General features: G+C 37.8%; 1 protein-coding gene across 1 annotated transcript; it reads left to right on the plus strand.

The window, feature by feature from the left end:
• The first annotated feature begins 6,094 nt into the window (after window positions 1–6,094).
• LOC142427468 (translationally-controlled tumor protein-like) lies at window positions 6,095–6,424 on the plus strand. The gene has a single exon (XM_075532730.1). It carries the CDS (start codon window positions 6,095–6,097, stop codon window positions 6,422–6,424), a length of 330 nt encoding a protein of 109 aa, XP_075388845.1.
• Window positions 6,425–14,019: the final 7,595 nt, after the last annotated feature.

Raw genomic sequence — 14,019 nt, forward strand, 5'->3', positions numbered from 1 at the left:
TCAGTTTCTGTGATCCTGAAGTTGAGATACAGGTTAGCTGATTCCTTTACCCAGCGTCTCGTCAGCCTGAAATCAGGGTGCTGGCGACTGCTGTGATATTAATCTAAGGCTCGGCGTTCTCACCCAAAAAGACTTATGGAGTTGGAAGAATTCAGTTCTTCAAAGATGTAGGATTGAGATTCCTGTTTTCTTGCTCGCTGCCACGGGTCCAGTCTCAGCTCCTAGAAGCTCCCCATCGGGAGTCAACAACGTGGATATGTGCTTTCTTCCAGACTTACAGTGCACACTCTCAGAGAGTTTGCCTTCTAAATGCCACTCTGCTTTAGTCATGCCAATTCCAAACGATCGTCAGTGTTCGGTGAGGTTTTAAATTTACATAAGTGAATTATTTAATATAATTACATGAAACATAGAAGTAATAGCATTTAAAAGAAGGGAAGATGCCTGCAATTTATTTGAATTGGTAAAACATCAACACCAGTAGACTCTGGTAAATTGTACACATAGAAAATGCAATGCCTAAAGAAATCACTAAAGCTAATCAAAGAGATACATTGAAAGACACTCTAAACTGAAAGACACTCTAATAAAAAAATCTAACTTCACTGTCATCGAGGCGTTGCTGACTCAGCGGCCCTATATAACAGGGTGGAATTGCCTCTGTGGGTTCCTGAGACTGAAACTGGTTATGGAGGTAGAAAGTCCTGTCTTTCTTCCTTGGAGTGGCTGAACACCCCCCCCGCCCCCCCCCCCCACACCAGAGCTCTTCCAAAAAAAGAAAAGAAAAAAATCACTGTAGATAAATAAACATGAAATGAAATGATATATATGTACATATATGCTTATATATAACTCACACTAAGGCAAGATAAAGAAAACAGAAACAGACAAAAGACCCAGAAAACAACCCCCCCCCAAAAAAAAAGATAGTCGTAAATCCTAGACCAAATCAAATCCAACGCCAATGAGTTGACTCAGACACATACTGATCCTAAATAGGATTTTCGATTTGCTATAAATCTTTATGGGAGCAGATCACCTCATTTCGAACTGCTGATCTTGCTGTTCGCTCTCATTACTTACCCACAATGCCACCAGGTTTCTTACATAAATGCTAAGATTTCAATAATTACAATAGATTTAAGTGGTCTAAAAATCAATTAAATGACAGAAGTTGGTGGAGTGGATAATAAAATATGATTCAACTGTATGCTGTCTACAAGAAACTCACTTCACATAAAATGGCAGGTTGAAACTAAAAGGATGAAAAAAATCTCCCATGCAAATATTGACCAAAAAACAGTGAGAGTTGAGATATTATTATTGGGGAAAGTAGACATCAGAGCAAAGAAAATTATAGTCAGCTATGAGTCAATTTACCACATAGATATAGCATTATTAAATGTGAATGTACCAAACATTTGAACTATGTAAAGCTAAATTGAAATACCAGAAATAGACCTGGGAGACAGAGTGTGGCATCCCATCAAACTCGAAAGGAAAACACTCGTAAACAGACCTTGAACTATTTATAGGCTCTTCCATTTTTGTCAGTGACTTTCTTTTTTTTTTAATTTTTTATTTTGTGCTTGTTTTTGCTGTTGTTATTGTTTTGTTGGTTTTGACTTCCTTTGTCGTTTTATTTGGCTTTGCCTGGGTTTTGTACTTATTAATGTGTCTACATGTCTATCTAGATAAGAAGTGGGATAATAAATCCCACTTGAAAAGAATGGGACCATTGGTTCCGGTGGTGGGGGGGTACAGGAGAAGGGGAGGTGGGAGAAAGGAAATGGGGTGGGGGGAACCTCAGGGACAAGGGAACAGGAAGTGAACTAAAATCAATGGAAGGAAGGTTATAGGATGCCTAGTGGGGCTCAATCAAGGGCAATGTAGCAGCGAGGAATTACTAAACCCAAATGAAGGCTGAACATCATGGTGGGACAAGAGGGAAGTAAAAAGGAAATAGGAAAGAACCAGTAGGCAAAGGACATTTATAGAGGCCTAAATATATATAATGAGAGGGGAATAGAATTATGTACTCATATTTATATGCTACAAATTAAGGTTGCAGATGGACATTGGGCCTCAACTTAAATACTCCCTTCAGACAAGAACCCTTTATTCTAACAAACTGGAATTCTGTGATGCTCACCTTCCCAACACAATTGCTGAAGACAAAATGGGTTCATAAGTATTAATAGAGAGAGAGAGAGAAGTAGACAAATCACTATTTTCTTTCTTTTTTTTAAATACTTGTATTGGGGGCTCTTACATCTCTTATCACAATCCATACATTCATCCAGTGTGTCAAGCACATTTGCACATATGCTGTCATCATTTTCAAAGCATTCTCTTCCAACTTTAGCCCCTCATATCAGCTCCACATTTCTTCCCCTCTCTCCCCCACTCGTCCTCCCTCATGAACCTTTGATAAGTTATAGATTATTGTTTTCATATTTTACATCTTCCTCCGTAACCCCTCACCCACTTTTCCATTATTCATCCCCCTGGGAGAGGTTTCTAGGTTGATCCTTGTGATCGATTCCCCCTTTCCCCACCATCCCCTAATCCTCCTGGTATCTCTACTCGCATTGTTGGCCCTGAGGAGTTTATCTATCCTGGATTCCCTGTGTTGGCAGGCTCTTATCTGTAGCAGCGTGCATGCTCTGGTCTAATCCAATTTGAAAGGTAGGATTGAGGTCATGATAGTGGGGGGAAGAAAGCACCAAAGAACTAGAGGAAAGTCGTGTGTTTCATTGGTGCTATACTGCACCCTGACTGGCTCATCTCTTCCCTGTGACCCCTCTGTGAGGGCAAGTCCAATTGCAAATCACTATTTTCATTGGCAATTTCAATACCCCTTTCTCAACAATTGATAGAACAACTAAATATAAAATCAGCACAGATCTAGAATTCATCAACACTATCAACCAATAAGATCTAATTGACATTTATACAACACTCCATCACCAATAGTAAAATACACATTCTTTTTGAGAGCCCACTAGCACTCCTTAGTAAAGAAAACAATCTATAATCTCAAAACTTATACACAGACACAAATTTCCAGATAGTTTCACTGAGAATTCCTAGAGTTTAAAGAAGAATTAACACCAATTATACATCATCTTTCCCAGGAAATCAATAGGAGCTTTAGGAAGCTAGTATTATCCTGATATCCAGATCAAAGGTAGTAATACAAAAGAAATCACAGTCCAGTATCCTGTATTAATATATTTGCATATTAAAAAATATTAGCAAACAATTCAACAATATATATAAAAAATATACACCATGACAAGGTAGGGTTTACCATATGGATTCAAGGCTCCTTTGAAAAAACAATACAATCCACCATATTAATAAGCTTAAGAATAAAATTCATAACAAAATAAACAAAGCTATATGAGGGGCTACTCTCCCCAAATGGATTTTTTTCTCAAAGCTATGTATTTAATTTTTTGTACAAAACAACCTTATAAATTTTTAAATTAAATTAAAAAATCAACCTTATCATCTTCCAAGTACTCTCCGTTACACTTAATACATCTGTCACATCTGGAATTCCATTCTTGGAAACATTTTTCAAATTCATCTATCTGATGGCTGACAGCACCTCCCTCATTTTGTTTTCCACCTCTTCTGCATTGTCAAATTGCTGTCCTTTTGTCCCTCTTTATTCACAGAAACAAAAAGAAGGCATATGGAATGAGATCAGGTGAATCAGGTGCATGGGGCAAGAGAGGCATGGTTTTTTGCCAAAACCCAGTGCACTGAGATGGCTGCATGAGCAGGTTCATTGTCATGGTGGCAAAACCAATCTCCTGTCTGCCACAAATAAGGCCTTTTTGATGGCAGACTGTTAGGAACCTTTTCAGAACCTCTAAATAGAAAGCTTGATTAACTTGGTGGAACAAACTCCAAATGCACTATCCCACTTCCATCAAAAAAAACAAAAACAAATGAGCATTGTCTTGATCATTGATTTAACTTGAGGAACTCTGGGGGGCAAAGTGATGACGGAGTCTTCCACTGACTTGACTGATATTTGCTTTGGGGTCATAAGAATAGCAGCATGTCCTGTCATCAGTAATGACCTTGGGAAAAAGTCTGGGTCTCCTCAGAGCTGTTCTTTCAAAGCACGGCTTGTTTCCATTCAACGCGTGTTTTCCTAGTCAGTCAGAACCCGAGGCACAAATATCGCAGTGACCTTTCTCATTTCCAAATCTCCCGTTAAAATTCACTGAACCCAGCTCCAAGGTAGCCCAGATAATTTCTGCATCTCTTCAATGGTCTGATGTTGGTCTTTGAGCACAAGTGCACAAATTTTGTTGACATTTTCATCCATTTGGGAAGTTGATGGCTGTCCAGTTTGTCATCAATCGACATTTCACCTTTTTGGACATGAGAAAACCACTCACTCGTACACTTGAGCTTTTCCCATAGTGCTGTCCTTTTAAAATGTGTTCAACATCAAGAGTTTCTGTGGCATTTTTCCCAAGCAGGAAATAAAATTTCACAGCTGCATGCTGTTCTCTTAAATCAGTCATCACATAAAAAACAAAAACAAAAACAAAAAACCAAGTTTGAGCAGAACTGCTTTTATGAAAAAAAAATTCACTGTGACCAGAGAACCTTCCCAGATGGTGCCACTGGGTGCGCTAACTCAGAGCGAGTTGCTCAATGCTCCTCTGTTGGGAAAAAATGCCTATTATGAAAGCTCCGCCAAGCAGAACTTTTTACCATTTGGGGGGGAGGGTACCACTCGTGTTCATTAAATAGAAAATTCATTCATATTTGGGGGCTCAATATCTTTACCTATAAAATAGAGCTATGTCAGAGCATTATGATAATTAAAATTAGATATATGAACTTCTAGAACTATGCAAGCACACAGAAAGGGGTTAATCTTGATATGTTATTATTAGGTGCCATTGAGTCAGTTCTGACTCATAAGGATCCTGTGCACAACAGAACAAAATACTGCCCAATCCTGTCCCCTTCGCAAAATTGTTTGTCTTTGCCTGAGCCCATTGTTTGAGCCATAAGTAGTGTCAATATTGATAAAGTATAAATTAATAAAATAATAAACTAGAGGAAGACAGCAGTGGTGGAGTTCTTGTTATATGCATTATATACATTTATTAGTTTTCAAATAAATAAAATTTCTTGGTGAAATACCTGTAACTAAACAAGGTATAAAAATATTTTAATTAAAATTTTTATATTTCTGAATTTAAAAATTTGATTGTTAGATTGTAATAGTGAGAATCAGAATAATGAAGTAAATATTTTATACACTTTTATTTAATACTTATTGTATCCTACATAAATGCTATTTCTTAGTTATTATGAATTACTTTCCCCCTCCCTCAATTGTCCATTTGGTGAAAATTACATAAACTTCTTGTTCTTTAAATTATAAGCAATTTGAAAAATCATAAACCAAACTTTGTCTATACTTTGTGAAGCAAACTCCAATAAAAGCAAAAACTCCAATAAAAGTCAAACTGATCTAGAGGTCTCTTTACTTTTAACTTGTGGAATATGCTTGTAGAAGTATTTCCTATAACTCCCTCTAGCCATATTCATATAGATAAATGATATTCAGAAAAGAAGGCTGAAGTGCTATAGATCTCTATTCCAAATTATCTAAGAATATCAGGATAATTTATACTAAAGCTAACTTCTTTTAAACAATAACTTATATTTTATTTTTTTAATTTTGCATACTTATAACATCATACCTATTATGTATGCCATTGAGTCAATTCCAACTCATATTGACCCAAATAGAATTTCCAAGTGTCAAAGAGCAGCTGATGGGTTTGAACCACCAAACTTGCAGTTAGGAGCCCAATAGCTAGGCCAATGTGCCACCCAGACTCTTTTAAAACTGTACTTTGCATAGTTTAAAAAGCTGGATTGCCTTTTCCGCCCGCTCCGCCTCCCACCTCCCCTCCCAGGATAGCACGACTCTGGCTGCAGGGCGCTTGCTCAGAGCTCCGGGCTCCTCCTAAGCTAGCACTGCCACTGCTGTCTCCCTCTCGCCGTCATCTTGACCATCTACCTGGACCTCATCAGCCGTGATGCGATGGTCTCCAACATCTACAAAATCCGGAAGATCGCAGACAGGCTGTGTCTGAAGTGGAGGGGAAGATGGTCATTGGGACCAAACGTAACAGATGACTCGCTCATCGGTGACAGTACCTCAGCTGGAGGCTCCGATGGCGATGGGACAGAAAGCAGAGTGGTCACCGGTGTTGATATTGTCATCAACCATTACTTGCAGGAGACCAGCTTCACCTACAAGAAGTACAGCAAAAAAAAGAAGAAGAAGAAGAAGTACAGCAAATCCTGCATGAAACCAATCAAAGGTAAACTTGAAGAGCAGAAACCAGAGAATAAAGCCTTTCATGTATGACAGGGGCTGCAGAACAAATCAGACACATCCTTGCAAATTTCAAAAAAGACCAGTTCTTTCTTGGTGAGAACATGAATCCCGACGGCATGGTTGCTCTGCTGGACCACCGTGAGGATGGTGGGACCCCCGTACATGATCTTTGAGGATGGCTGAGAGATGGAGACGTGTTAACACGGTGGACAGCTCACGACCGACCGATTGCCTCTCATCCTCACCAGCCGCTGTTCGCCCACACGACACCAGGACTTAAACAAACGGAACTGATATCATATGAGCTCTTCATTTCCTCTTGACCTTGATTTTTTTGGGAGCGGAGCCTTTTTTTTTTTTTAAAGGAAAAGAAAAACATGTGTAGGTTGTCTAAAAATAAAATGCATTTAAACTCACTTGAGAATACCTCCCGGTTGACTATCAGTAAACTAAAATCTTTGCAGGGCTCCTGGAGAAGCTGGGGCCACGTGTAGACTGCTACAGTGAGGCTGTCTCCAGACGCCTGCTACTGCCAAACTACAGGGATCCGAACAGAAGAGTCCAAAGGTTTAATTTCGAGTTTAAATAAAGGGAGCGACCATGTTGTTAGCGGTGCAGCATCTGAAGTGTATCATTAAGCATTTCATCACCTACAAATGGAAGAGATTATCAAAAAAATAAAGAGATTAATACAATTGGACGTGGTGGAAAAAAGCTGGATTACATAATGAGGCTATATTTTCACAGGCCTTATCTGAAACAGAAGATTATATATATCTTGAGCTGTGGTGATGATTGGATATGAATTCTGAGAACTTGAAGACTGGTATTTAAGGACCATATTTTTCAGAAATAGCTGAGGAATAATTTTTAGCTTTTCATATTTAGACTATCAAAAACAAGATGTACCATGTGTATTTATGGATATATTATGTACACTTAAAATACCATTAAATAAATACAACTTCTATTGAAAGTAATGTAGATACATTTATTTGGCTTGTTGAAAATAGAGGAATTAATATAAATAATTAAAATACTTTAAAAATCATTTGCTGAAATGTCAACTGCCTTTTTTCATAAACAAGAACTTTGAAATATGTAAGCTAAATAAAAAACATAAACATCTCAAGTGAAATAAAAATTAAGTACTGTTTGTATTGGTTCAGATAAAAGCAATATTAATAACTCATCTCTATTTAGAGTTTTACAAACTCAACTTGAAAATTCACTGCCATCGAGTCATTGATGACTCATCGTGACCCCCCTGTCGGTTCCTGAGACTAACTGTGGGAATAGAAAGTCCAGTCTTTCTTCTGCAGAACAGCTCGTGATTTCAAACTGGCGACCATGTGCTTCATAGCCAAAGAAGTAACCACTACACTACCAGGGCTCCTGCAGAGTTTTCTTGGTTTTTTGATTTCTTCTTACCAGTTAACTTACCATCTGTGGTAAACATGATCATAATCTTCATATTCCAAATGAGAAAATTGAGACTCCCCACTTTCATTATTTAATTTTTTGCCAAGCCTCATCAATAATAGTTTTTAATTTTTATGTTTTGTTTTGTTTTGTTTTAGCAATAAGAGCTGTTTTCTCATTTGTACATTTTTAAAAAAATCCTCTGCCAAAGAAATAACAGTAATGAATAGATGGCAAGAGGATACATTTCCTTCACCAATTACCCAGCAAGTTATGCTGGCTTATGCTGCCATGTGAGGACTCAAACAACCGAACAAAACTATCCACTATTCTGAGACCCAGAAATAGATATCTAGTCGATCTTGGCTCCCTCAGGAATGTAGGTTGGCATTTAGGGAGTGGAAGTGTGTGTAATCTGGCATTTGGGGTCCCTCTGATGCTGAGTCTCACTGATGTTTGCTGAAAGAGCATTAGTTTGGGGATATACAGGACAAGGAAGAGGCCAGAAGCCCTAACAAATCAGAAAAGCACAGCAGAGGCTCTTATACAGGATTCCAAACTTCATTATGATTTTTTTTCTCTCTTGCTAAATGTGAGATGGCCATGCATTTGGAAGGCATATGTTTTCATCACTAAACAGCTCTCCACTTGTTCTGTATGTCTAATAGTTGTTTTTAGAAACAGTCCACTACTGCAGTTATCTAACTAAATTCAACTGAGCTATGTGACTGTGGAGTGTATCCAGTTCATGAACCTGGCAAACTTATGAAAGAAGTTTAAGTTAAAATAAAAAACGAAACAAAAGAAACCCAACAAGCATTATCATGGATAAAGAGGGACATTCCATCAGTACATACCAGTTGCCTTCAAATGGATTTTAACTCATAATCACACCATGTGTGTCAGAATATAATGATATCTCATTTTAAAAGTAGATCACCAGGCCTCTGGGTAAATTTGAATTTCCAATGTTTTAATTAGCATATTAATCGAAGAACATTTGATAAAGATGTAATAATCCTAGATGTTTATGCATCTAGAAATAGGTCTTCAAAATCTATGAAGAAAAATGTAACTGGCCTAAAAGAAGGATAGAAAAATTCATATTTACTCATGGAGATGTCGGCACTTCTTTCTCAGAAATAGAATAATTTAATTGTCAAAATCCAAACCATTTACTGTTGAGTCCATTCTGAAATGTGGTGATCCCACATGAGCCAGAATAAATTGTGCTCTGTAGGAATTTTAATGATTGATTTTTTATTATTTTTTTTTTTTTAGTTTTAGAAAGAGGTCATGAAGACTTTCTTCCCAGACAACTCTTGGGTGAGTTCGAACTGCGAGTCATTTGATTGGCAGCTGACAATGTGAATTATTTGTACTACCAACAAACTTGCTCATATTTACATTTATAGAATTATTCCACCCAAACCAGCATAATGTACATTTTTTAGAAATGTGCACAACCATTTATCAAGATAAACATAATCTGGACTGTAAAAGGAATCTTACCAAATTCAAAGAACTAAAAACACACAGTATTTTATTCGACCACAACAAAATTAAACAGGAAAACACAGGGTGACAGAAAATATCTCACACATCAGAATTAAACAACACATTTACAAATAAACTTTGTGGCAAAGAAGAGATTATAAGGAAAATTGGAAAATATTTTTAATTGAGTGAAAGTAGAAACACAATATCAAAATTTGTAGGATGCAGACAAACCAGGGTTAATTTTCTCAACTTCAAAACTATCAATATTTTGAACCAAATAAATTTTTGTTGTGGGCATTTGTCCTGTGCAGAGTAGAATACTATAACTATATCCTGGCTTTTCCTAACGCGATGCCTTCACGCCTTCCTTCCTCCAGCTATGGCAGTCATATATCCCCAGTTATTGCCGAATGTCCCCAGGGGCAGCAAAATCGCTCCCAGGTGGAGGACAGTAGATCTACTCAATGTTCCTAAGTGTACTAAGAGTAAAATGTTATTACTTTTAGTGAAATATAGAAAACTTACAATCATCTGTCCCTTTTCTTTGCCCTTTTATATTATGGTTCTCATATGTATTAAATCTTACAGAAACAATGGGCTCAGAATTTCTGGAGCCATAGAGGGTGGATGAGCCCCTGAAATCAACTTTAAGCCTTTAAGCCAACAATATCCCTCAGAATCTTCTAAAAGCAATAATTCCGTTTAATCAGTAAAAAGAGCTTTCTTGACCATTATGCTCTTTTGAGAACTATGTATATGGGATCAGATGGACAACAGCAACTTAAGAGTTTAGATAAGAACCTTAGGGGGCAGCGAGTTTATGTAATTGGGGGAAGAACAACTCAGAAAAAGAGGATGAAATGATTGTACAATTCAAAGATTTTGATCAATGTCACTAAATTAAACACGTAGAAACTGTTGATTTGGTGAATGTTTCTCAACAAGAAGATAAATAAAATTTAAAGAAAGAAACAATAAAACAGTTGCTGGGGTGTCAGGTCCAACTTATGGTGAACTTTCAGTGGCTGAGTTTTAAAAATAGAGTGCCATATTCTGATTAGTAGCCAAGCACATTAATCACTCGCATCACTCCTGGACTCTATTAACCTTACATGTCATGAAAACCCCTTTGTTGTTAGGTGCAATGTGTCACCTTTGACCACAGGACTCCATATGACACAGCAGAACTGCCCCATAGATTCTCTCGGCCGGTGGATCTCAACCTTCCTCATGCTGTGACCCTTTCATACAGTTCCTCATGTTGTAGTGATCCCCCCAACCATAACATTATTTTTGTTGTTACTTCATAACCCTCATTTTGCTGCTGTTATGAATTGGGCGACCCCTGTGAAAAGGCCGTTCGAATCCCAAAGGGGTCGTGACCCACAGGTTGAGAACCACTGCTCTGGGCTGTAATCTTTACAGAAGCAGACTACAAGGTCTTCTCTTAGGGAGCTAGCTGATGGGTGAGTTTGAACTACTAATATTTGGGTAGCAGCCATGTGCTTAACCATCATGCTACAGAGATTTTAGAAATTCTAGTGGACAACTCCAAGTTTTTGGCTTTCAACAATTATGCAATGTATATTTTAAAATAAACTAACCAGTATTATCCGAATGTGTGCTATTTCTGTTGCTTTACCTTTAAACCAAAATTTCTAAGTTTTCTCCTAGTATTATGGTTCTCATATGTATTAAATCTTACAAAAACAATGGACTCAAGATTTCCTGGAGCCATAGAGGATGGATGAGCCTAGTATCATTTCCCTTCAACCTGAAGAACTTTCTCCAGCATTTATTTGAGTTGACTCTGATTCTCTGATAATATCTTATTTTCCCCTTATTCTTTAAACATATACTTGTATTAAATGGATATAGAATGCTGGATTGATAGTTTAATGTCATAATTTTTAAGATATTGTTTCACTATTTTCTGGCATCCATGATTTGCAATGAAAAATCCACCATCAGTCGCATCATTGTTCCTTTATATGTAACATGGTGTTTTTTTTAAGTGACTTTGTGAGTTTTCCCTCACCGTTAGCTTTCAGTAGTTTGATTACAATATATCTCTTTGTAGTTTTCCTTGCATTTACCTGGTTGGCTATGCTGAACTTCTTGTATATGCAAATCAATGCAACAAATTTGGGAAATTCTAGTAATAGCTGTCCAATTTTTTTCTGCACCAATTTCATTTTCTCTCTCTCGGATGAGAATGTTAGAAATGTGTGTTGTTTGATAAGGTCCTATAGCTCTTGAAGCGCTACTCAGTTTTTACCTCTTTTTTTCTTTGTTCTCCAGGTTGTATAATTTCATCTGTCTTCCTTCTTTCCTGTCATCTCCAATCTGCATGTATGAACCGTAGCTTGTAATCCATTCATCTACTGAAGGATACCTTGGTTGTTGCAGTTTAACAATTATGGCTATCTGCGTGCAGTTCATGTGTAGACACAAGTTTTATCATCATTTGGTTAACTAGCGAGGAGCGTGAGTGCTGATTGATAGGCTATACACAAGCTGTTTAGCTTTGTAAGAAACTATCAAGATGACTTCAGAAATTGTTGTACCACTTTGCATTCCCACCAGCAATTGATGGGTGTTCCTGGTGCTCCATATTCTTGATAGCATGTGGTTTGTCAGAGTTTTTTGGATGTTAGCTATTCTTAAGAGTTGTGTCGTCTCTTCTCCCGCTCTGCCTCCTCCACTGGCATCGGGGTTGCCCTCGGATCCCTGGTGAAAACCCAAATCGTCAAAAAGAGGACCAAGAGGTTTATGCGGCACCAATCAGACACCCTTATGGCAAGAGTAAGCGCAACTGGGGCAAGCACAGAGGCATTGACAACAGGGTACAGAGAAGATTCAAGGGCCAGAAGAGTCAAGATTAGGGAGCAACAAGAAAGCCAAGCACTTATTGCCATACTGCTGAGTGGTTTCTGCAAGTTCCTGGTCCACAATGGCAAGGAGCTGGCCGTGCTGCTGATGTGCAACAAGTCCTCCTGTGCAGAGATCACTCACAACGTTTCCTCCAAGATTCACAAAGCCATTGCAGAATAGCGGCCCAATGGCCATCAGAGTCACCAATCCCAAGGCCAGACTGCACAATGGAGGAAATGACTAGATGTTTCAATAAAACCACAAAAGAGAGGGGGGCAATACAAGAAGTATATACTGATATTGCACTGTTACTTTATTAAACGATGCCATAATAGCACATGAATGGGCTGTCATAATGTAGTAGGTTAAAGGTTGAGCTGCAAAGTTCAAGGGCTGAAGTCCAAAGCCACTAGCCACTCCTCGGGAGTACAATGAGTCGTCTGCTCACAAAAGGTTTATAGTCCCAGAAACCCTGAGGAGCAGTTCTGCTGTGTCGCGTAGCACCACTATGAGTCAGAATCAACTCATGACAGTGGGTAATGACATAGGATGTTGACCATCTCCTTATATACTTTTTTTTGGTCATCTGTGTATCTCCGGTAAAGCTTCTGTGCAGATCTGTTGCCCATTATGTATATGACTTATTTATTTGTTTTCTTATTGTTTTAAGAATTCTCTGTATGTTTTAGATACAAATCTTTTATGGAAACATGTTTTACAAATATTTCCCCTAATCTGTAGTTTGTATTTTTATTTTATTTTATAGTATCCTTTGTAGAACAAAATTTTAGAATGTTAATAATTCCAGTTTGTGATTTTTTTGCATGGATCATATTTTTGATGTTGTATTTTAAGAGCTCATTGTCAAACCCAAGACTATCTAGATGTTTACTTGTATTACCTTCCAGAAATTTTCTAGTTTGGGATTTTATATTTAGGTCCATGGTCCATTTTAATTAACTTTTTGTGAAGGGTATAAGGTCAGCACCTAGATTTATTATTTTTTGTATGTGGATGTCCAGTTGTTTCTATACCATCTGCCAAAATGATGATCATTTCTCCATTGGCTTACCTTTGCTCTTTGGTCAAAGCTCAGTTGGGTCTTCTTGTGGGGTTATTTCTGAGCTCTCCATTATGTTCCATTTGTCCATGTGTTTGGTTTTCATTAATCTCTATTGTTTTGGTTACTGTAATTCTCTAGTAAGTTTTAAGTGGAGTATTGTCAGTCCTCCAACTTGGTTCAGAGTGAGTGGCTAGTTTAGGACATTTGTCTTTCCTCATAAACCTTAGAACAATTTTGCCTAAATCTACAAAACAAAATTTTGACATTTTGATTGAATATGTAGATTAAGTCAGGAAAAGCTAACACCCTAATAATATAAAATCTTCCAATTCAAGTACATGGAATCTTGCCCTCTATATTTAGATTCTTGATTTCTTGAAATCAATGTAATCCATCACATCAATAGACTAACAAAGAAAAGTCATATGATTATATAAATAGATAGGAGGCCTGGTGACACAGTGGGTTAAGCACTCTCCTGCTAAAGACAAGATCAGGAGTGCAAACCCACCAGTCACTAAGTGAGAGAAAGATAAGGTTACAGGCTCACATACAGAGTCACAGTCTCAGAAACTCTACAGAACATAGCTATTGTCCTAAGGGGTCACTGCAGGTCAGAATTGACCTGACAGCAGTGGACAAGGAGCCCTGATCACACAATAGTTAAGTACTCAGCTGCTAACCGAAAGGTTGATGGTTCAAACCCAACCAATAGCTCTGCAGGAGAAAGGCCTGGTGACCAGCTCCCATGAAGATCACAGCCTAG

This window comes from Tenrec ecaudatus, chromosome 15 (assembly GCF_050624435.1).
Source record: "Tenrec ecaudatus isolate mTenEca1 chromosome 15, mTenEca1.hap1, whole genome shotgun sequence".
Lineage (NCBI taxonomy): Eukaryota > Metazoa > Chordata > Mammalia > Afrosoricida > Tenrecidae > Tenrec > Tenrec ecaudatus.

Coding starts and splice junctions, on each gene's coding strand:
- LOC142427468 (XM_075532730.1), top strand. CDS start 6,095: ATGGTCTCCAACATCTACAAAATCCGGAAGATCGCAGACAGGCTGTGT.